This window comes from Capra hircus, chromosome 6 (assembly GCF_001704415.2).
Source record: "Capra hircus breed San Clemente chromosome 6, ASM170441v1, whole genome shotgun sequence".
NCBI classification, from domain to species: Eukaryota; Metazoa; Chordata; class Mammalia; order Artiodactyla; family Bovidae; genus Capra; species Capra hircus.
Genome location: NC_030813.1, coordinates 77,711,970 through 77,738,135, shown reverse-complemented (window position 1 = coordinate 77,738,135; position 26,166 = coordinate 77,711,970). Strand labels below are relative to the sequence as shown.

General features: G+C 33.9%; 1 protein-coding gene across 9 annotated transcripts in view; it reads right to left on the bottom strand.

Moving 5' to 3' along the window:
- The window catches only part of ADGRL3 (adhesion G protein-coupled receptor L3), a 945,437-nt gene that overhangs the window by 463,163 nt on the left and 456,108 nt on the right, over positions 1 to 26,166 (bottom strand). For all 9 annotated transcript variants that reach the window (XM_013964661.2, XM_013964654.2, XM_013964662.2 and 6 more), the window contains one exon: positions 23,688 to 23,901. In XM_013964661.2, coding sequence (XP_013820115.1) covers positions 23,688 to 23,901 — 214 coding nt within the window. The remainder of the gene's footprint in view (positions 1 to 23,687; positions 23,902 to 26,166) is intronic.

Genomic DNA, 26,166 nt, shown 5'->3' with positions numbered 1-26,166 from the left:
CAGTAGGCACAGAAAAAGATGTTTAACACTAGTAATTATTAGAGAAATACAGATCAAAACTATAATACACCTTACACTGGTCAGAAAGGTCATCATTAAAAAATCTATATATAAAAATATGAAGAGGATATGGAAAAAAGGGAATGCTTGTACACTGTTGGTGGATATGTAAGCTGCCACAGCCAGTATGCAAAACAATATGGAGTTTCCACAGAAAACTAAAATAGAATTACCATTTTGATCCAGTTATCTCGCTCCTGGGAATACACTGAGACAAAAACTATAGTTCAGAAAGACATATGCACCCATATATCCTTTTCATCATAGGAGGCTGGAATTCAAAAGTAGGAAGTCAAGAGATATCTGGAGTTAACAGGCAAGTTTGGCCTTGGAGTACAAAATGAAGCAGGGAAAAACCTAACAGTGTTTTGCCAAGAGAATACACTGGTCATAGCAAACTCCCTTTTTCAACAATACAAGAGAAAACTTTACACATGGACATCACCAGATGGTCAGTAAAAATATCAGACTGATTGTATTTCTTGAAGCCAAAGATGGAGAAGTTCTATACAGAAAGCAAAAACAAGACCAGAAGCTGCCTGTGGTTCTGATCATGAACTCCTTATAACAACATTCAGACTTAAATTGAAGAGAGTAGGGAAAAACAATAAGCCATTCAGTTATGACCTAAATCAAATCCTTTAAATTATACAGTGAAAGTGACAAATAGATTCAAGGGATTAGATCTGATAGACAGAGTGTCTGAAGAACTATGGACAGAGGATCATAACATTAAACAGATGGTTGTTGATCAAAACCATATCTCAAGAAAATTGCAAAAAGATAAAATGGTTGATGAGGAGGTCTAAAAATTAAATAAAAAAATAGAAGTGAAAGGCAAAGGAGGAGAAGAAAGATATACCCAACTGAATGCAGAGTTCCAAAGATTGGAGATACTAAGGGAACATTTCATGTAAAGATGGGCACGATATAGGACAAATAAGGAAGCTGTCTCTCTTTGGTTTTTCCCTGTACATGTTTCCCTTTTCTATCCTGTCCTTATGGTGAAGAATCCTTCATTACCTTTCCCCATTTCTGGCTTGGAAACTATATCCAGGTAACAAGGCAGAGGAATCAGAAGCAGCTATTAGTTACATTCTTGAAGGCTGAGGCTTTAGATAAAAATACCTCTCTTCTTTCTCTAATATCTGACTCTCTCCTTTCCTGTCTTTTCACAGTGAGTTAAGTTTAGACATTTCAAAAAAAAAAAAAAAAAAAGAAGAGTTAGCTTTTTATTTGTATTTTAATGCACAGTATTTTTTTTCCCATAATGACCAAGTTTCCTAATATTTGGTATATAAATAGACTTCATGTGTTTATTACATACTATTTTTTTCTATTCAGACTGGAATGGACAATGACTTCATGTCTTTTGTTGCTGCTAAAAGCAGAGTATATACATTGCCTTGCCAAGGCAAAGGGACTTGCATAAGTTATGAAGCTATGAGCCATGCCATGCAGGGCCACACAAGAAGGACGGGTCATAGCAGAGAGTTCTGACAAAATGGTATCCACTGGAGGAGGCAACAGCAAATCACCCCAGTATATTTACCGTGGGAATCCCACAGACTGTATAAAAGGCTAAAAAGATGTAACACCAAAAGATGAGTCCCCCAGGTCTGAAGGTGTCTAATATGCTACTGTGGAAGAGTGGAGGAGAGTCACCAATAGCCCGAGAATGAATGAAGTGTCTGGGCCAAAGGAGATATGAAGTTTGGTTGATGAGGTGTCTGGGGAAGAAAGTAAAATACGATGCTGCAAAGAATAGTATTGTATAGGAATCTGGCATATCAGGTCCATGAATCAAGGAAAATTGGACATAGTCAAGCAGGAGACAGTAAGAATAGACATCAATATCCTAGGAATCAGGGAACTAAAATAGATGGGAATGGGAGAATTTAATTCAGATGACCTTTATGTCTGCTACAGTGGGCAAAAATCCCACAGAAAGAATGGAGTAGCCCTCATAATCAACAAAAGAGCCTGAAATACAGTACTTGGAACTGAAATACAGTACTTGGAACTGTGGAACCTCAAAAACAACATAATGATCTCTGTTCGTTTCCAAGGCAAGTCATTCAACATCATAGTAATCCAAGTCTATGCCGCTACCATCGATGCTGAAGGAGCTGAAGCTGATCAGTTCTATGAATACCTAGAAGACCTCCTATAACTAACACCCAAAAAATATGTTCTATTCATCATTGGGGATTGGAATGCAAAACTAGGAAGTCAAGATATACATGGAGTAATAGGCAAGTTTGGCCTTGGAAAACAAAATGAAACAGGGCAAAGGCTAACCAAATTCTGCCTAAAGAATGTACTAGTCATAGCAAATACTCTTTTTCAACAACATAAGTTGACTTTACACATGGACATCACCTAATGGTCAATACTGAAATCAAATCAACTACATTCTTTATAGCCTAAGATGGAGAAGCTATATACAATCAGTAAAAACAAGATCTGGAGCTGACTATGGCTCAAATCATCAGCTTCTCATAGCAAAATTCAGGCTTAAGAAAAAAAAAAAAAAACCTGGTAAAAACACTAGGCCAGACAGATACAGCTTAAATCAAATCCCATATGAATTTGCAGTAGAGGTAACAAATAGATTCAAGAGACTAGATCTCGGTAACAGTGTGCTTGAAGAACTATGGACAGAGGTCTGTAATATTGTACAAGAGGCAGCAAACAAAACCATCACAAAGAAAAAGAGAAGCAAGAAGGCAAAGTGGTTATCTGAGGAGGCTTTATGAATAGCAGAAGAATGAAGAGAAGAGAAAAGCAAGGGAGACAGGGAAGGGTGCATCCAATTAAATTCAGACTTTCAAAGAGTATCTAGAAGAGACAAGAAGGCCTTCTTCAATGTACAATGTTTAAAAATAGAAGAAAACAACAAAAGGGAAAACCTAGAGATTTCTTCAATAAAACTGGAAATATCAAGAGAGCATTCCACCTAAAGATGGGCACAATAAAGGATAAAATGCTAGAGACCTATTAGATGCTGAAGAGATCAAGAAGAGACGGAAAGAATACATGGAAGAACTGTATAAAAAAGATCTTAATGAACCAGATTATACGATGGTGTGGTTAGTCACCCAGGGCCAGACATTCTGGAGTGCAAAGTCAAGTGGCCCCTAAGAAGCACTGCTGTTAATAAAGCTAGTGGATGCAATGAAATTCTAGCAGAACTATTCAAAATCCTAAACAAGGATGCTATCAAGGGTTTCCACTCATTATGTCAGGAAATTTGGAAGATCCAGCAGTGCCACAGGACTGGAAAAGATAAGTCCTCATCCCAGTTCCCAAGAACGGAAGAACCAAAGAATCTGCTAACCATTGAACAATTGCATTCATCTCTGATGCTAGTAAGGTCATGCTTAAAATCTTGCATGCTAGGCTTCAGCATTATGCGAACCAAGAAATTCCAAGATGTACAAGCTGGGTTTAGAAAAGAAAGAGTAACTAGAGATCAAATTTCCAACATTTGCTGGATTATAGAAAAAGCAAGGGAATTTTGGAAAAACATCTGTCTCTGTTTCATTGACTACACTAAAGCCTTTGACTGTGTTGATCATGACCAACTGTGGAAAGCTCTTAGAGAGATGGGAATATCAGACCATCTTACCCTTTTCCTGAGAAACCTGTATGAGGATCAAGAAGCAAAAGTTAGAACACTGTGTGGAACAACTGATTGATTCAAAATTGAGAAAGGAGTACAACAGGGCTATCTTCTGTCACCCTGTCTGTTTAACCTATATGCTGAAAACATCATGAGAAATGCTGGGCTGGATGAATTAGAAGCTGGAATCAAGATAGGTGGGAGAAACATCAACAACCTCAAATATGTGGCTGATACCACTCTAATGGCAGAAAGCAAAGAGGAACTAAAGAGCCTCTTAATGAAGGTAAAGGAGGAGAATGGAAGAGTCAGCTTAAGACTATATATATATATAAAAACCCTAAGACTATGGCATCCAGCTCCATTACTGCATGGGAAAAAGAAGGAGAAAAGGTGAAAGCAGTGACAGATTTCCTCTTCTTGGCCTTCAAATCACTGCAAACAGTGACTGCAGCCATAAAATCAAAAGACGATTTCTTCTTGGCAGGAAAGCTAGACAAATCTAGACAGTGTGTTGAAAACCAGAGACATTACTCTGCCGACAAAGGTCCATACAGTCAAGTCTATGGTCTTTCCAGTGGTCGTGTATGGTTGTGACAGCTGGACCGTAAAGAAGGCAGAACACCAAAGAATTGATGCCTTTGAACTTTGATGCTGGAGAAGACTCCTGAAAGGCATTTAGGCAGTAAGGAAATCAAACTAGTCAATCTTAAGGGAGATCAACCCTCAATATTCACAGGAAGGACTAATGCTAAAGCTGAAGCTCCAGGATTTTGGTCATCTGATGTGACCAGACGACTCACTGGAGAAGTCCTTGATCCTGGGAAAGATCGAGGGCAGAAGGAGAAAAGAGCATCAGATGATGAGATGGCCAGAAGCCATCACTGATGCAATGAACATGGACTTGGGTAAACTCTGGGAAATAGTGAGGGACAGGGAGGCCTGGTGTGCTGCAGTCCATGGGGTCACAAAGAGTCGGACATGACTGGGCAACTGAACAAGAACTATATAAATATATATATGTGTATATGCACACATACATATATGTATATGTATTTTTCCCTGTTACAAATGAATTATACCATTTACTAACAATGGTTCATTTAGTATATGTTAATAATAGAAATCAGGATGCTGTAAAAATTGGAGAAATTATTTTTATGGTAGAACATACAGAATTTTATTAAATTTAAAACTGCAATTTAAACTAAAGTATGGGGAAGAAGGGCTTATTTGAAATTTTACATTGTTTTAAAAGTTTGTTTCTATTCGTAATAAAAATTTTAAATATTTAAACTTTTTCAGCATGGAATTCACTAGTTATTTCACTTTAATGTGACAACATTTCTTTTTACTTTTTGTGAACAACATTTCATTTCAGAGGAAAAAATACCACTGTTTTTAAAATTTTTAGGTAATTTTACAGATTGTGGTTAGTATGAAGCCTGACCGGTGCTTCCCACATCCAGTTTCTTTCATTAGTCTGACCTCAGCAACCTGGAGTGGAGGGAAGGTAAAAGAAAAAAGAGGCAGCCAGGTCTCAGGTCAGAAGTAGCAGCACACATTCCAGTAAGTTCCAGCCCAGGGCTTCATTATTAGTCTCCTCAGATCAGTGATGAAAAGTGAGGACAAATTCACAAAGGCTCATGTAAAACATGTAATGAAACTAAAATCTGAATTCAAGTTTAACTAATTTCCCAAATCTCTTCTTGAAAAGCAGGATCTTCAATCAGATCATAGACCATCCGGTGCTATGAGACTAAAACAGAGACACTGCTTTTCTTTCAGAATTGAAACACTGCCTGTGGGAACAAGATTTATCTTTAGTTTAGATTTTGTAGGGGAGGTGGTACTGTGGAGGCCTGAAAGATTCTGAGATTACAAGTCTTTGTGATTAGCATTGTTATTTTCAGTAAAGGGGAAACTGTTTCATGATATTTCACATAAAACACTAAACTGTGCTTGGAGTAGGTGATATGTAGTGATTATTTCCCCAGGATTTTCCCAGTTAGTGCTTTCCAGGTGGCACTAATGATAAAGAAGCTGCTTGCCAACAACAGGAGAGAGACATAAGAGACACGGGTTAGATCCCTGGGTTGGGAAGATTCCCCTGGAGAAATGCATGGCAACCCACTCCAGTACTCTTGCTTGGAGAATCCCATGAACAGAGAGGAGCCTGGTAGGCTACAGTCCATGGGTTTGCAAAGAGTCAGACATGACTGAAGCAACCAGCACACACAAGCACCCCACCATCTATCCCTCATTTTCTGTCAAGAATACACAGATTTGCAGTGGTGGGTGTTCTTCCCTTATTTGTAGCCATGAGCCTCCCTGAGATCAGAATCATTTTTAGCCATTGGTTCTATTAACCAAAGGCCAGATGTCAGGAAAGGGGGGTAGGGATAAGAGAGGAGTAAGTTTAAATAGCTGCTTCTTGTTCAATTTTTCCTTCTGGAAATATCTCAATGCAGAAGAGATAACTAATTTATCCCCAAACCTATGTGCATATGTAGAAGAGCCTACTTAAATAATTCTGGTTTTAGTCTTACAGAGGAGGGTCTTCAGAATTCAAAGATAATTAAGTATCATATTATAAATTCTATTGAGGCTTTGTGGCCTTAGCCCACAAACTGTCCAGCTATAAAAGAAATTGTGTGGTAATGTGAATTTGGAAAGAGTCCTAGTTTTCTAAGCTCCTAGACTGGATTGCCCAAGAGGCATTTCCTTAAAGGAGAACTTATCATGCTCAGTTTTAGCAAACTTTATATTCAGACCCTTCCTTCTGACACTTAACGGTTTCTATTCGACACTTTTGCCTGTTGGGTTTAAAAATACAGCTGACTCTCCATTGTGCTAGTTACTTGATTAAGAGGAAGATTCTGGAAAGATGTTATTGCCTATACTCCCTCCTAAAATTCTATCTCTGTTTATTACTAATGTAAACAGTGTGTGGGTGACTATTCCTTATGTAGTCTATCAAGACGTTTCCAACAATATTGACAGAATAAAATGACACTGCTGAGACAAAATTCACAAGTATAAGACTTCCTTTAAAAATTTACAGAGATTACTGCTTGAAATACAATAATTAAACAGAAGAGAAAAAAATCTACAAAGCTTGATTATTCAATGCCAAGTCTAAAGGAGTGACTTGTGGAGAAATTCAGAAGCAACATTTCTTTTCAGACAAGTGACATTTTCATAAGGCAAAATATAGCCTCTTATAAGTATGTAGGTGAACTCAGAGAAACAAACACTTTCAAGAAATAATAGCTTTGCTTATATCTGTAACATATTGTACAGTATTATGCCTGTTATTAATCTAGTCAAGTGAAAGTTGCTCAGTCTTGTCAGACTCTGTAATCCCATGGATATACAGCACATGGAATTCTCCAGGCCAGTATACTGGAGTGGGTAGCCGTTCCCTTCTCCAGGGGATATTCCAACCCAGGGATGGAACCCAAGTCTCCTGCACTGCAGGCAGGTTCTTTACCAGCTGAGCCACAAAAGATAAATCATTTTGTGATATTCCACATAAATTTAAATTTGTCTTTGGAACAGGGGTGGCTAGTTTGGATTATCTCCTCAGCATGTATTTCTCTTTTTCCTCTCCAGACAGATAAAACTTTGGTTAGCATTCTTCCTTCATTATGTGGCATGTGCTTCACCTGAAATTAGAACAATTCTTAGTTTCAGAGGTAATTTTAAAGTAAGAAAGTAATGGTATTCTTATATAGGACTATAAAGCAAGGAGTGGGGTAGGGAAGAGAGACTAAACATACTAAAACAATGAGGTCTAAGGTCCCAGAACATAAAGAAGTGAAAGTCTGCAACACATCCACCCCTAAAAATCTTTCTGGCTTTAAAGATAAACTTCATGTGCTTTAAGGATTTTCCCAGAACCAGAACTCTTTACATAGTGACCATAACATTTTTTAAAACTACAGCAAGAAAAACATGTACAAACATAAACACATCCTATCATATTTCTTTGGAATATGAACTTGATGATAGAGGGAGACAGGAATTATTTAAAAACTTTGACTTTCATAAGAAAACAAACATCAAAATCCAGACTAACATCTCTTATTCAACAACAGAAGATAATATAGAAAACATTTCTCTAGTCATAATAACAATAACTTTGGCAACATGCTATTACACATGTGAAAAAAAACACAAACTTTCTATTCTCATTATGGCCCTTCAAGGCAAGTATTTTAATTCTAACTTGCTCAGAAATCCATGTGTACTGGGATACATGGCTTGGATTTGAAACCAAAGTCTGCTTCAAAGATCTCAAAGCAAAACAATCAATGCATTGAACCTACAAGAGGGGGCATACATATCTGAGAGTAAGGGGGTGGTTTCTAAATGTCTTTTTAAAGATATTAATATGATTTTGGAGCTTCAAAGATATATTTTCTTAAAATGTCTCTATACCATTGCTGAATATTTCATTTCCAATTTGTTTCCACTTATACTAGGAAATTTTACTTTTGAATTCAAAAGTCTAAGAATTTAAACTGTTGTTTTTTCATTTTGTTAATAAAATACATACTTTTATTAATAAAACTAAAGATAAGTCAATCTGCTTTCCAAATAAACTAGCTATAAAAACAGATTAATATATATCTAAACTTCAAGGCACAGGATCATATTTAACTCTGGATTAATCATTTTATCTGTTTGAGTATCAGTATCATAAATAGCAAAATAAAATTAATGTCTTCTCCATCATCCTAAAGCAAATAAAATATATTTTAAAATAAAACAATCAAAGAAATGGATGAGAAACATATCCCTCTACTTATTAATAAATGAAAGAAAAAGTAAACATTAAATTTTGATAATGATATAACAATGTGATTCCAGGGCAGACACATTATTTTTTTCCTAAAATCAATCAACATCCAAGAAATACATAAAATAAATGCTCTATGCACTTATGTCTCAGAAGTTATATTATTTATTCATATTTGTGTACATGCCAACACTGCTGACATAATAGTTTCAAAACTAAGGGTACACAGAGTTCATGCCACAACCATCAAAGCAACGTGTTCTTCAACTGGTTCCTACAAGAACTGTGGTACAACAGACTAAAGGACTCTGGAAGATATGACTTATATTGCAGCTCCTTTTTGGTCATTTGTTGCTGACAGTCTATTATAATGCAATTACAGCTATAAGATATATATCCAATAATATCATATAGGAAAATCATCTTTTATTTATATACAATAATGTAACATTTGAGATATATGTTACGTACCTCATAACTTACACTAAGACACATTTTTATTTCCATTAGTTTGCAGAATAAGGGTCATATTTCATTCTAATATCCATGTGGACTTGTGCTTCTTTTATTAATTTATACTTTCTATGACTTTCATTAAAATATTTTATATAATTATTATTGTTATAGTTGCAGTGTTTTCTTTTAATGTCACAGTAGGGAAATGCTATTGGAAGAAATAATTGAATTTAAAGTTATTAGGAAGATCCCACTTTTTTTTTTTTTTTAAGATCCAAACTTGGAAAGTAATTCAGAATCCTATCTCCTTAGGTAAAAATGATCTACTTGAAATCCTTGCAAAAGTAAAAGATCTTTTATTGCAGCAAATTTGCAGAGACTAATTTGTGAAAAAGGTGTGCATATTTGTGAACCTAATTACTAAAATACTGTCAGAGAAATAACTCACCCTGTCTAGATGATTATAAATGATGAAACTGATTATAAGTATTTTTACTCTATATTTTAATGGAAAGACAAAAAATTGTGGTTTGGGGAGAGAAATAAGATTTTAAAAAATAGTATCTAGACAAAATGAGGAGCATTGAAATATATCAGAATCACATATATATATATGTGTGTGTGTATTAATATATATATTAATATACAACAGAAATGCTCAAGGATGTAGAATGTTGCCAGAACTTGGTGGGCACAATTCTGAAACTGAAGCAAAACCAATTACAATGAAATAAGAAACTCAATGTTAAATCAGTAAATAATATTAGAATAGTATATTTAGTAAGATGTTCATATTGGTAGAAGACTTATAAATCTTTCATGTAACATTACTATACTGTTAACTTCAAACCCATAGCCATTTATATTCCTCTTTTCATATTAGCTCATAACCATATCCTCTTGTATATTATAATACATTTGAAGTATGTTTTTCTCTTTACGTATGGAAATATTTCTGTAGAATTATGTTATTTTCATAATATTACTTCCTGAATGAACTAACATGTCCAAGAAACAGCTCCAAATGTTTATTTTCATAAGGTTGATAGTACTAATAGTCATGAGTACTAACAGTTTTGGAAAGATGAAAGTCTTTTCAAGTCAAAACTCTCAACATATATTTATATATGGAAATAAGCCCATATGCATGAAAAAAACCATTTTTTTTCTTTTACCATTTATAAGTCTAGTTACAAATAAATATGATTTACATATCTTGCTGTAACATATGTGACAAATATTATAAATAGTTAATTTCACAGAAACTGGTATCAGTTAATGCAATTTTTCATACTAACAAATGTTAGAGTAATGGTTATTCTCCAGTGACTTGGGAAATACCATTTTGATAAATTAATCACATAACATAATGAAAAATTCAAAATGTATTACACAGAATGACTTGTTAATAAAGAGAAAATAAATCAGTTTAAGCTTGTGTCTAACACATTATTCATGGAGGCAAAATTACCAATATGTTTTCAGCATGATGTGGCAGAATATGCAAAATAAAATAGAAAATAAGAATAAACTGACCACAAATAAAACAAACTTACCATAGAGTGGCATAAATAAAGACCCACTTTGTTTTCTATAACTGTTATCAAAAGCCTTATAGAGATTTATGCTACCTAAAATCTCATTACATAAAACATTAGAAATTTTAATATATTCTGTTACTCAAGTTTGATTTTAAAAAGATTGACATGATACATTTTCTCATTTATAAGTACTTCAAATTCCCATGGGATATATTTAGTTTCAAGTTCATGAGCCTCACTTTGCTAAAGTCTGCCCATCAACTGATATCTATTTCCATTTATTTCCATACACATACAGAAACTGGTATATTATTCCCCATTATTACCCATAAGTTCATCTTTACTGAAGTATTTCTATGGATAATTGTTTCCCTATAAATTCTAAAATGTTAAGAAGAATAACAAAATCTGATTTCATTATTTTTTAAGAAAAAATATTTCACAGTTGAGTGATTTTTTTCTGAAAACTTATCCTTAGGGAGAAAATGAATATCATATAATTTAATAAACTCCATGCCATGTCTCAAGTTATGACCAACCTAGATAGCATATTAAAAAGCAGAGACATTATTTTGCCAACAAAGGTCCGTCTATGGTTTTTCCAGTGGTCATGTATGGATGTGAGTGTTGGACTGTGAAGAAAGCTGAGTGCCAAAGAATTGATGCTTTTGAACTGTGGTGTTGGAGAAGACTCTTGAGAGTCTCTTGGACTGCAAGGACATCCAACCAGTCCATCCTAAAGGAGACCAGTCCTGGGTGTTCATTGGAAGGACTGATGCTGAAGCTGAAACTCCAATACTTTGGCCACCTCATGCAAAGAGCTGAATCACTGGAAAAGACCCCGATGCTGGGAGGGATTAGGGGCAAGCGGAGAAGGGGACGACAGAGGATAAGATGGCTGGATGGCATCACTGACTTGATGGACATGAATTTGGGTAGACTCCAGGAGTCGGTGATGGACAGGGAGGCCTGGCGTGCTCCAATTCATGGGGTCGCAAAGAGTTGGACACGACTGATCGACTGAACTAAACTGAACTGATGACAGCTAAGCACTAATGGTATATATATGTTTGGGGGGTGAGCATGCACACATATGTGTGTGTTTGATTTCTTTTCAGGAACAGTGACTGGTTCATACTTCTTTCCTGGGTAAGGCCTTTTATTAATAATAGTACATATTTTAGACAGAGCACATCAGACAATAGATTGTAGTAGCTATCATGAGTTTGAAGCTGGATTTATTATGTTAAAACTGCAGCTTTGACATTAAACTATATAACTTTGGGATGCTAATTAAACTCTCTATGCTTTAGTTCCCAGATAAGTAAAGGAAGAATGATAATAGTACCCATTTTATGTAAGTGAGAGAAGAATTAAATATGTTAGCTCATGTAATGTGCTTAGAATACTGTCTGGCTAATATGAAGTTCTCAATAAATATTGCTTGATATATGGTTATAGCTGTAATATTTAGTAATTCAATCAGATTTGTTCTATCAATGCATGTATTTATCAATACAAGATATAGCAGATGCTTTAACCTGTGAGCCACCAGCTCAAATTACAAATTATATAACATTGTATTAAACATTCTATAAATATAACTGATTCAAATAAACAAGGGGTTGAGAGGCTGGAGAGTATCAGAGTCACAAAAAATAAATTTTTCTATCAAAAACTTCAATGATAAAAATTTGTGGCTATAATTGAATATTAATAAAACTTGAGCTAAACCAACTCAATATTTGGTTGAGTGTTTCCATGAGAGATAATGAGTTTCTTTATTCACCATCATAAACACAATCAGGAGTACTGTTCTTAACTAATCTTAATACTTTACCATTCTTCCTATAGTAAACAAAACCTCAAATTTCTCAACTAAGGCACTTCATGGGGTTAAAATAAATTCTAAAATAAGTTAATTTCTATGTGCTTTAATTATCTATTTGTATAATGGAAATAATAATAAAATGTATTTCCTAGTGTTATTGAGAAGATATATGAGTTAATGAAAGGTACAAATCACTGCTAGAATATATAGCAAATAAAAAGTACCCATACACATGTCCAGGTATTATTATCAATAACAACTAAATATGCTTTCTATTTATTCACACACATAATACTCTAGACATTAATACTCCAGCAAAAGGTAAAATCAGTAAGGAAAGAAAGGATATTTTTCCAAAGATGAAACTAAATGGCTATATTGATCAATTTTGTAAGGTTGGTTTCATTAAAACCCTTCTCTTGCTTGAACAATAGATTGAATTATATGAAATGTGGATAGATTTGAATATTTCACTTGTTTTTTCTGATATACTAAAAAAGCAAAAAGACCTTTCCTTATGATGGAAATTATTCTTAGTGTATTACTAATTACCTAAGAAATGCAAATCAAAACCACACTGAAGTATCAACTCATACCAGTCAGAACAGATATCATCAAGAAGTTTACAAATAATAACTCTCCTATTCTATTGGTAGGAATGCAAATTGGTGCAGCCACTATGGAAAACAGTATAGAGGTTTCTTAAAATAAAAAAATAGAGCTACCATATGACTCAGTGTTCCCAATCATGGGCATACATCCAGGAAAAAAGAAAAAAAAAAAACAACTCTAATTTAAAAGGATACTTTAACCCAGTGTTCACAGCAGCAGTATTTATAAGAGTCAAGAGCCAATCTAAGTGTCTATCAGCAGATGAGTGGGTAAAAGAAGATGTGAACATTTTTCAGCTATAAAAAGAATGAAATAATCCTTTTTAAATTGATACAGATGAACTAGAGATTATCATACTGAGGGAAGTTAGTCAAAGACAAAATATTATGTCACTTATATGTGGAATCTAAAAAATAATACAAACAAATCTTTTTTTTTTGGTCCATACCATATGGTCTATAGAATCTTAGTTCTTTAATCAGGTATCAAACCTGCACCCCCTGCTTTGGAGGCATGAGCTCTTAACCGCTGGACTGCTGGGAAAGTCCCACAGAGGAATCTATATCCAAAATGGAAACAGACTCAGAGAAATAGAAGTCAAACTTACAGTAACAAAAGGAAGAGTGGGGTGAATTAGGTGTATAGGATTAACATATATTAATATAACCTACTATGTATAAATAGATAAGCAATAAAGATTTCCTGTATGACACAGGGAACAATATTCAATATCATATGATAACCTAGAGTAGAAAAATCATCAGAAATATATATTTATATATATATATCTGTATAACTGAATCACTTTGCTATATAGTTGAAACTAAACTAATTGTTTAAATCAACTACACATAAATTTACAAAGATAAAAAGGTACTCTTAGTGTCTTAGAAGAAGACAAATGAACACAGCAAAAAAAAAATCATAGGCTTTGTCCCCAAAGAGAGCAGGTATGTTTGCACAATCATACAGTAAGTAATTTCAGATAAATTTCTTAACTCTGTACAACTCAGCCTTCTCATCAGTAAAATGAATAATGAAAGACAGTAAATATACTCTGAAAGCCACTCCCACAATATCCTTAGCAACTTTTAAAATCACTGTAATAAGAGAAACTGAGGTATTTATTTGGAATATCTGCTACATATGACTATAACTTATTTTCCTTCAGAGTCCAGTTACATTGCATTAATCAGTAACAAAATTTATGCTCATAACTGTCAGTTGTTTTCCATTTCAATTGAAATTATACTCAAGATAATAGCTTCAGTGTTTTTATCCTATGTTTTCTAATTTTCAGAAAATTCTTATCCTTCTTCCCTTGTTAGTATCTTCTAAACATTTTACATAAGATGTCAAGTTCTACATAGTGACCACAGGGTGTAAAATTTCTAAAAAATCTAGAAGTGGGGAAACAATTATGATGATCTTTCACTATGAATGAAAAAAGTGATTCTTATATTTTATAAATCAAATGTGAAACAGAACAAATCCTAGGTAAATCTATCATTCTCACTCTATCTCTATTTTGAGGTAGCTATAAGGTTTATTTTGTTTAGCATATTTCCCAGTGCATTTGCTGATGGCTTCAAGGCACTGGAATTAGCATGAATTAAAACAATTAAAAAGAAGTCAGAAAATATAAAGAGTACCAGGGAACAGTTGCCCAAACATTCTTCAATTTTGTCTTTACAAGGCTGACTCTTTTTAAAATAGAAAACTTATATCAACAATACACAAAAATGAAAAGTATTTTCCACTATACATACTCATATAAATCTAGTTTCTCTAAAATATTTGTGTTTAGGATAATATCCTAACAGGGCTATCTCGTCATTCCCACAAAATCATACTGCTAACCTGTGTAGTAATTTTATTCAAAAAAAATAGCTATTCTAACTTTCTATTGTTTTAATCACTTTGTTTGTAATTTTAGCAGGTTTTATAATTTTATGAAAGTTATGAGTATCTGAACAGAAATTTACATTAGTAAGTTTTAGACATGAGTCTAATTCTCATTTGATTTTATATTAGCAGGGGGTAATGTATAACACAGAGATATTAATCCCTTCAGAAATAATTCACTTATAGAAAATGTCTACATGATTTTAAAACAAATAGAATGAATATTATGCAATATAAGAATAATAAAAACAGAACATAAATCACTAATTTCACCCAATTATTAGAAATGAAAAAAAAAATCTTTGGAAAATCATCAATTTTTCTAGGTTTGGACTCATGACCTTCTTAACTCTTAAAATAATTAAGATTCCCAAACTATCAGTTTATATGAGTTACATCTATCAATATTTACCATATTAGGAATTAAATAACCAAGAGATTTTTTAAAGTACATTGTTGCTAGTGCCTTGATCCCTGCTAATGTTACCTACCACTGCTTTTGCACCATCAGTGCCTGCACTAAATACAACAAAAATGGCAAATATTATGTCAGAATTTTTATGAAAATAGTTTTGATCTTACGGAATGTCAAGAAAGAACCCAAGGATTACAAGTTTCCATGAACATTGTTAGAGAATGGCTGCACAAGGGATTAACACTCCCCAAGGCCTATAAGAGACAGCCAACACAACCCCCTTTGACTTTTCCCCTAATCTTTCTTGAAACACTTGAATAATTTACTAATTTTTAAATTTCAAATTTCACATATATAATATATAATTTCATTCAAAATCAGATGGCCAGTGAGGAGGAATAGGAAGCATTTTAGCAGAGTATTATCAAATAGGTATTCTCAGAATCAAAATGGGACAAAATGTAAGAGAAGAGATAAATGCCTTTCAGATATAAACTTTTCAGTTTTTCCATATTCTCTACATTTGGGCTTTGGGAATGGGACTTTTCTTCCTTCCTTCATTTCCTTCACTCTTCTTTTTTTTCTTTGTGTTTCCTTAATAAGCATACATACGAACATTACTGTCCATACTACAGCAAAAGGTTATATATTACCATTTATATCCTTATACTCTTTTGTTCTTTTTATTGCATTAAATATGTATTCAATGAAAAAATTCCTGAAAATGTGGAATTGTTTTTGATCTGTTATAATTTTCAAGAGAAATACAGGACATAATGCAATGAATCTGTCAAGGGAGCAAAGGAGAATACTCAAACTGAAAAATTCATGTCTATAATATGCAGAAAATATTCAGCTATGTACACACAAAAACTGTCACTGGCATTTCCTCCTTTACTGCTATTGAAAGAGTTCTTAACGTCACTAGGATTGACTGCAACAAAAACAAAGCCCTTTTTGTACACTGTAAAATCCCCTGCAGTGGTACTGATATAAACTGAAACAGAACTTTTTCAGGAAAGTGAGAAACGATTTTCTTTCTCCCACCCCTTGTTTTTTTTTGTTTGTTTTTTGCATGTTCCTGATGTGACTATGACATGTGGAAATGTAATATTGCTAAAATGGTGCTGGCAGGTTAAAAGTAAAACCTAAATCATTTATTTAAATAGAAAAAAAATACTACTTTGTACATTTAACATCTCTTCTTGATAGAAAACTCTAAAGAGGGTACTTTTTAAATGTCTAGATTCATGATATTTGATTCCAAGATAATTCAAAAGGTAATAAACATATTTACGTCCATGCCTCCAGAAATAACTGCTAAAATTTCTTTGATAATATCCCCATTGAAACACCCACTAAATCTAACTGGACTTCAAATATTCAGGTTTTAGCTATAAAAAAGAATGCATTAAGGATAGACACAAAGACAATATACAGTAGAAACAATACAGGGTAGAGAAGGAGATGGAGATTAACAAGAGCATGAATAATCTTACTGTGGTGATGTAAACATCCTAAAACTGATTTATGGAAATGATTGCACCTCTTGATAACATACCAGAAAAAAAGTTACCATGAATGCAAAATGAGTGAATTACACAGTATATAAAAATGCTTCAATAATGTTGTATTTTTAAATGAACACACTGAGTGAGAGAAGATAGACACCAAAAATCATATACTGTATTAATCAATTTATTTGAATTTAAATTGAATAAAACTAATTTAAGGTAATAGACAACACAGTAGCAGCAATTCTTGGTTGGGGGGAATATGGCTGGTACAGAGCACAAGGTTGGATATCTGAGATATACTTAATATTCTGTCTTCACTTGGTTGCTGTTAGATGAGCTTGGTTTGTAAAAATTCACTAAGATGTACACTTATGAGATTAAGAAGAGGTGGCAAGAATACACAGAAGTACTATACAAAAAAGGTCTTAATGACCCAGATAACCACAATGGTGTGGTCACTCGCCTAGAGGCAGACATCCTGGAGGGTAAAACAAGTGGGTCTTAGGAAGCATTACTACGAACAAAGCTAGTGAAGGTCATGGAATTCTAGCCGAGCTATTTCAAATCCTAAAAGATGATGTGCTTAAAGTGTTGCACTCAATATTGCAGCAAATTTGGAAAAGTCAGCAGTGTTCACAGGACTGGAAAAGGTCAGTTTTCATTCCAATCCCAAAGAAAGCAATGCCAAAGAATGTTCAAACTACTGTAGAATGGTACTCATTTCACATGCTAGCAAGGTAGCACTCAAAATCTTCAAGATAGGCTTCAACAGTATGTGAACCTGGGGATTTCCAGATGTTGAAGCTGGATTTAGAAAAGGCAGAGGAACCAGAGATCAAATTGCCAACATCCACTGGATCACAGAGAAGGCAATAAAATTTTAAAAAAAATCCACTTCTGCCTCATTGACTATCTTAATACCTCTGACTGGGTGGATAACAATGAATTGGGAAATTCTTAAAAAGATGGGAATACCAATCAGCTTACCTGCCTCCTGAGAAAACTGTATGCAGGTCAAGAAGCAACAGTTAGAACCAGACATGGAATAATGAACTGGCTCCAAATCGGAAAGGAGTACATTAATGTTGTATACTGTCACCCTGCTTATTTAACTTATATGTAGAGTACATCATGTGAAATGTCGGGTTGGATGAATCACAATCTAGGATCAAGACTGTTAGGAGAAATATTAAAAACCTCATATATGCAGATGATATCAACATAATGCCAGAAACTAATGAGGAACTAAAGAGCCTCTTGATGAAGGTGAAAGAGAAGAGTGAAAACGCTGGCTTAAGCTCAACATTAAAAAAACTAAGACAGTGGCATCCGGTCCCATCACTGCAAGGCAAATAGATGGAGCAAAAATGGAAATAATGGCAGATTTCATTTTCTTGGGCTTCAAAATCACTGCAGACGGTGACTGCAGCCATGAAATTAAAAGATGCTTGCTCCTTGGAAGAAAAGCTATGACCAACCTAGACAGCATATTAAAAACAGAGACATCACTTTGGTGACAAAGATATGTCTAGTCAAAACCATGTTTTTTCTAGCAGTCATGTACAGATGTGAGAATTGGACCATATAGAAGGCTATGTGCCGAAAAATTGATGCTTTCAAATTTTGTTGCTGGAAAAGATTCTCAAGACTCCCTTGGAGCAAGGCGATCAAACCAGAGAATACTAAGGAAATCAACCCTGAATATTCATTGGAAGGGCTGATGCTGAAGCTGAAACTCCAATACTTTCAACACCTGATGCAAAGTGCTGACTCATTGGAAAAGACTCTGATGCTAGGAAAGATTGAGGGCATGAGGAAAAGGGGGCAGTAGAGGGTGAGATTGATGGATGGCATCACCAATGGATATGAGTTTAAGGAAACTCTGGGAGATAGTGAAGGACAGGGAAGCCTTGTGTGCTGCAGTCCACGAGGTCACAAAGAGTCCAACATGACTTAGCAACTGAACAACAGCAGTGTGTAATTAGCAGTATGTATGTTATACTGCAATAAATTACAGTATTTCATCACATATTGAAATTGAAAGTCGCTCAGTCCTGTAGACTCTTTGCGACCCCATGGATTATATAATCCATGGAATTCTCCAGGCCAGAATACTGAAGGGGGTAGCCTTTCCCTTCTCCAGGGGATCTTCCCAACACACGGTCAAACCCAGGTCTCCCACACTGCAGGTGGATTCTTTACCAGCTGAGCTACAAGGGAAGTCCAAGAATACTGGAGTGGGTAGCCTATCCCTTCTCCAGTGGATCTTCCTGACCCAGGAATTGGACTGGGATCTCCTGCATTGCAGGTGCACTCTTTACCAACTAAGCTATGAGGGAATCCCTCATATACATATTCATATACATACTGTGAAAGTTGCTCAGTCGTATGTGACTCTTTGCGACCCCATGGACTAGTCCATGGAATTCTCCAGACCAGAATACTGCAGTGGGTAGCCATTCCCTTCTCCAGGGGATCTTCCCAACCCAGGGACTGAACCCAATTCTCCTGAACCCAGGTCTCCCCCAGTGCAGTAGGATTCTTTACTAGCTGAGCCACCAGGGAAGCCCATTCATATACATATGTTTATTCAAATTTCCTTTTCAACTTTAACATTATGGTCAGTTGTATGTAACATAAGGCTATTATATCAGATACTTAAAATACTTGTCAAAAGTTAGCTGAGGATGTCATAAAATATGATTTTCAAACTTCCCACATTTACATGGAATTTGTGTTTAGTTTATAAGATGGATACTAGTAGTTTTATTAATAAGGGAATAGCATCCAAGCTAGTTTATTGGCAAATTGTCAAGGCTTCCTTAGAGCACAAGTGTTGAATCCACAGGAACGGTTGGTGGTGAGATGCTGGCCTCAGGCACATTGGGAAGAGGAACTACAGAGATTAAGTTGTGCACATCAGACATCAATAATCATATGAAGTCCTGACAGAAAAGGATGAGTGGATGGTTATTGAATAGAAGCTGCTCCCCATGTTCTTTTTCAGTATTCATCCACTTCTATATCTAACATCGCTTTGGTCTCTTCTGGTTCCACTAATGTTGCAATCCTTCAAAGACCAGTCTAGCACTTCCATTTCAGCTGCTGCTGCTAAGTCGCTTCAGTCGTGTCCGACTCTCTGCGACCCCATAGACGGCAGTCCACCAGGCTCCCCCGTCCCTGGGATTCTCCAGGCAAGAACACTGGAGTGGGTTGCCATTTCCTTCTCCAATGCATGAAAGTGAAAGGTGAAAGTGAAGTCGCTCAGTCGTGTCCGACCCTCAGTGACCCCATGGACTGCAGCCTTCCAGGCTCCTCTGTCCATGGGATTTTCCAGGCAGGAGTACTGGAGTGGGGTGCCATTGCTTTCTCTGCCACTTCAGCTGAATGCTCCCTAATACCATGTAGGTAAAAGAGAACTTCTTGTTTGAACTCTTCAATTAATGTAAATGAGATAAGAATAAATTACTGAACAAACGATATAGCAATTTAGTTTTTATTGAACAAAAATATATAGTTTTATGAATTAGAATCATGACTGATGTATTTATCCACCAAACTCCAGAGTAACTCTCACAATGAACTTCATATCATGAACTTTTAGATACTGGTAGAATTAAAAAATACAAGTATTTCCATTAATAGCTGGTGATAACAGCTGCATTCAAAATGTAAAAGTCCTGCAGTTATTAGTTGCCAGTCATGTTCATGTAGATTCTAAAGTTATATATATTATATTTTAAACTCAACTGTATAAACATAAAATGAAAATACACAAAAGTGAATCAGATAATAAATTTAAAAAAGGTTTTAATTGGTATGACAAAATTGGACAGCAATGTATTTCTTCATTAATACATATATTTGATTTAAGATATACGTATTTGACTTGACTTGAAATATATACATATATATGATTACTACATTCAAAATTTACTTTTAGGTAAAATCAAGGGCAAGTCTGCACACTAGAAGCCTACTATTTACTTTAGACAAGGAAATGATCTAAAATATGGTAATACGCATCTATTATTCAGATGCAAAACAAATGGATGTAGATGATAATAGGTGAGGGGCAGCATGAGAAGTTATGAGAAGGGAAAGGAAATGTGTTCTGACATTTTAACAAGTCTTCTAGCAACATAATGAAAAAAAAAAAAGCACAAAATACTCAGAGAAATTGGGGGAAGAATGGTATGAAAACACACTTGGATTTGAGAACAGCAGGCTTAATCTGAAAGGCAGTAAGGAAACTGAACTCTCCAGAGCAGATTCTATAGTTCTACTGGGGGAAAAAAATGTAGAAATCATGTGTCATACCCTTTTTGATTCAAGTCCCCAATTTTTCACACCAAATGTACACATTAGCATACAATTTATTTATGCATTCATTGAATGTGTATTCAAACAACCACAGAAATAACATGTCATGCCTGTCCTTGTCTGTGACATCTGTCTAATTTATGAGGTTGAAGTCATGAAGGCTTTTTAAACAAGGTTTTGCAAAGATACATATATAATTTTTTGACTTCAGTAATATTTCACCCATTAGAGGCATGCTTAAAAATTGTAGACTCTGATAAAATGTCCTTCTAGAAGTTTAAATAAAATAAAACACAATAATTAATCTAAAATACCTTTTAAAAAGATGTTTTCTATTATGGTTTTAATTCAAATATATTATTTAAACTGTCAACATCATAATTAATATGCTACTTAGTAATTATGAGCATTATTTAACATGCTAGCATTGGCATGACAGTGAGAGTTCATTATGAAGCAGCTTAAGTAGACGTGATCATCCCATATCTTGGGAGCTTACAAAATGGAACCAGATATCTTCTCTCCGTTTATTTTGGACAGGTGTAAATGTAGTACATTTAATAGTTCAAATACAAGCAAGAATCTTGCCTCCATGGAGAATTAACCACAGCTATTACAGTTAACTGACAATTCTTATTTGAGAGCCCCCCTGCAGGGATTCTGTAAATGATTTACTTAGGGTGCTTAAAGCAATCTTCCTCTGCAGATTTGTCACTTTACAGATGCATCTCATCTAATTCAGTAGCTCCAGAGATCCATTGTAACGATATTTTTTGTAATAATTATACGATCAAGGGCTTATTTTGGGAGCCATTAATAATATCAATGAAAGGATTAAGACAATTTTTTGTGAAAAATCATACAGAGATCAAAGAGCTAGAGAAGTTAATGCTTCTCTACATTTTAAATGAAAATGTAATCACCAAAAAGCAGAAATTACTCCTCAACCCACTCCCAAAAAGGATTCTGAAAAATCCTATTTTGGTTTTCTAACCAAAACAAATAAAATAACAATTTAGTCATGGTGCCAATTCCATACTACTTGTGGAAAAACTGTTCTTGAAAGATGATATTAACACCTATATGCAACAAAATGATTAGCTTTCCAATCACCAAACTTGTATCAAATGGAATTCCTAATTTTAAAATCTTATTTCCCATTAACATTCACCTTACCATAAGCCAGCATTTTAGAAACAGACAAATAAGAGCCCTCAGATTTGCTCAGAGACCACTAACTATCCTTCCATTATACCCTAGATGCTCTATCATCAAAATCCTGGCATGTTATAATTTCTCTGAATAATTTAATTTACACAACAGTAATTTATAAAAATATAGACTTATATATCTGAATTTTAAGTATCAAGAAGGTTAAAAATAAGGAAATCTTTCATAAGTACAGGAAAGATAATCCTGAAAATCACTGTTTTTGCAGTTTTAATTCAATTTATTTTTACATATGGTATGACTTCCTCCATATTTTAAGAAATCCTTAAACAAAAGAAAGAAATGCCTGAATAGAAATTCTAATTAAAAACAAATTCACTAAATCATTTATTAAGTTTTTAATTGCTTTGTGAGTAAGCAGTCAGACAGTATAAAGGCTTGTCAAAGATGAATCACTTTGTTACTGATTTCTGATAAATCATAATAGTGAGCAAATATATGAATGATATTTAGTATTTAACTAATTTATTAAGAAATATTTAACCACCTGTTGTGAAGAGCCAACTCACTGGAAAATGCTCTGATGCTGGGAGAGATTGAGGGCAGGAGGAGAAGGGGGCAACAGAGAATGAGATGGTTGGGTGGCATCATCAACTCAATGGACATGAGTTTGGGCATACTCAGGAAGACAGTGAAGGACAGGGAAGCCTACAGTCCACGGAGTTGCAAAGAATTAGATACGACTGAATAACTGAATAACAACGTTAAGAACTTCTAATATAAACTTTCTAAACTATAAATTTGAATTAAACAGTCTCTTTAGAATTGAAGATTTTCTTTTACTTATCCAATGATATTATATAATACTTTAATTTATATTTATTTTAATATTGTAATACTTCAGATAGTTTAAATGTATTAAATAAATTAATTCATATACTAGATATCTAAGGAAAACTTTTAAAATTGCTTTCCAAGGTCAAATAATCATTGATAAATAGTCTTTACTATATTTTTTTTAATAAAATTGCCCATGAATCTAAATTTTGTTTGCTTTTCCCACACTGATGGAGAAGTATTGTTAGCAGTAACATATTTTGTTCTGTAATTTCTGGAGAAAATTACATAATTCTGTTTTTGAAAACTGAAAAATTAAGTTGATTTCTCAACTAATGAATCTAGGTCCAGAGAATGCAGAAGAGAACATATGAAAAAATAAATAATCTAATACATTTTAATATTTTCCAATGCCATTTGCAATTCCTGGCACTAGCATTTTAGTGATATGGGGAACAGTTTGATATTGAAAAAGCACTGTAAAGTATTCTAAAGTACAGGATTTTATGTTCTTACCTATGCTTAATATCCCACACAGATGCATGTTGACTGTCTATACTAAATGCAGAAAGAATATTAGAAATATCATACCTTTGAGACATAATCTTATAGGCATCAGGCAGATAGCATCGTATATTCTCCATCTGAGCAGGGTCAGAGTCACAGATTTTGTCATCAGTCCTCCCATAGTTGGCACTTTCAATCATGATGACATCTGTTCCTGGACAGCGGAGCTCAATGGGGTAACTCTCACAGGAGAGCTCTCTGCGAACCACAGCCATTGGAATGGGAGCACGGCTGAAAGCTACCAAATGGAGGAAGAAAAATAAAACATCTTTGTTACATACAAAAGAAAAATATGTGTTTTTGGTCTACTAATACAAAAGAATAAAGCAATTTCAATTCACAAATTTAACTAAAAATGGAGCATTTCACTTCAGTAACTTGACAGGATTTTAAAAAATCTAATTATACAAGTGAACTTACTTGCAAAACAGGGACTCACAGACTTAGAAAATGACTGCCCGTGGAAGGCACAGTTAAGGACTCTGGGAAGCAAATGTACACATTGCTATATTTAAAATGGATAACCAACAAGAACCTATTGTATAGCACATGGAACTCTGCTCAATGTTATGTGTCAGCCTGGATGGGAACAGGATTTGGGATAAAAGGATACATGAATATGTATGGATTAGTCCCTTCACTGTTCATGTGAAACATGAACGTTAAGAACGTCATGTGATGTGTTGTTTCATCACAACATTGTTAATTAGCTATACTGCAATAAAAAATGTTTTTGATGTTAAAAAATAAAATAAAATTTAAAAAATCTAACTATAACAATTATTTCTTAAAAACCTAGTCTTACAGTTTGTTTGTTTGTTTTTCCCCCTTATAAATGGAAACAAAGCACTCTGGATTTTCTAAAGCACTGGCTGGTAGATGAGTTAAAGACTATACAGAAATAGCATCCAATTTGTAAAACAAGAGTCTCAAATTAATCTCAGGAATACTGTATCTGTTTCATTTTTCGACGGAAACCATTATCCCTCTCCAAAAAAGCACTGTTCTTGAGCTTATATATACTTACTTAAAAAGGCAATCTATTTCAATTTTTAAACTATTTTATTGTTTTAAGAAATAATGAAAATAAATCAGTATACTTTTTCAGTTAATGATAGAAATAGTGAATGTTCTTTTAGAAGATAGAGATTTGTAAGGAAACAAATTACAATTCCTTCAGGTCCTTGCTGCATCTATCTTTCAATGTCAGGAGGTAACTAGTTAACAATGTGGTGACCTTTCTATAAAAATTGTCTACAGAAAAAAAACTGTATTTTTCTTCCCTTCCCTTTTTTAATTTTACTTAAGTAACTTTCAGTCAGGTAGTATCACACTATACATATTGCTTGATACACTGATTTATTTTACTTATTAATTTAACAATATATGGTGGAAATCTTTTCATTTCAAGTTGAATCTCACATTTTTAACACCTGCATTGCATATACATATACACATAAAATGTTATTTAACTGGTCTTATGTTAAAAGGTACTTAGAATTGTCCCAGTGTTTTTGTATCATAATATTGTAAAGAAGTACAAACCTGTGTACTTGGCTATGATATTTTAGAAAAAATATAATTATCTAAATATATTTTATGGCATAGGTCTATAAATAAAATTTATAGGGGGGGTAAATATATATGAAGTTTGCCAAATATCAACTAAATGTCCAAAAAGCTTAATATAAATGCACACTTCTATCAGCAGTACTTTCTTCTTTAAAAGTGCTGCTGCTACTGCTAAGTCATTTCAGTCTTTAAAACTACAGATTACCAATTGTTTTATATTTTGCCAGTGATAGACAAATAATGATATAACAATCATCCTTATTTTAATTTTCACTATTTTATTTATACAATGAAATATATTGTCATATGTTTATTAATCCTCTACATATATTTCATTTGTGAACTACTTTCTCACATTTACAGTTTGTTATTGCAAAACTTTTTAGCATAGCAAGAAAATTGAAATTTTGTCCTTTGTGTTTTTCTCATTTGCTGCTTGGTTTCAGATATTTGCTGTGCATATATATTTCATTTTCATACAGCAAACCATCTATCTTTTCATTTCAGATTTAACAGTTTCATAATCCAAGACTGTGAACATAATCAGTACATTATTGCAAGATAGTCAAATGTTTAATTGGAATAAGTCAAGTCTTCTTTTAAAAGCACATGACTGAAATTCCAAAATTAAGTGTTTACCAACCAATTACTAAGTTGATATTCACATAAGAGAATTAATTATAGAGATAAACACATGATACCATTACATTTTAATTGATGGTTGATTAACTCAGTGTGTACATACATAAAAATGTATTTAAAGAAATACATTCAACTTTTCTTATGGCTTTTACATTAAATATGAAACCTGAAAAGCAAAGAAGAGAGGAGAGAAACAAGAAAGTGTAAAAAGAATTGTAATGGAGAAATGAGATTTTATTATTATAAACATTTTCACTTGAAACTTAGAGAAAATACTGATTTGTTTTAT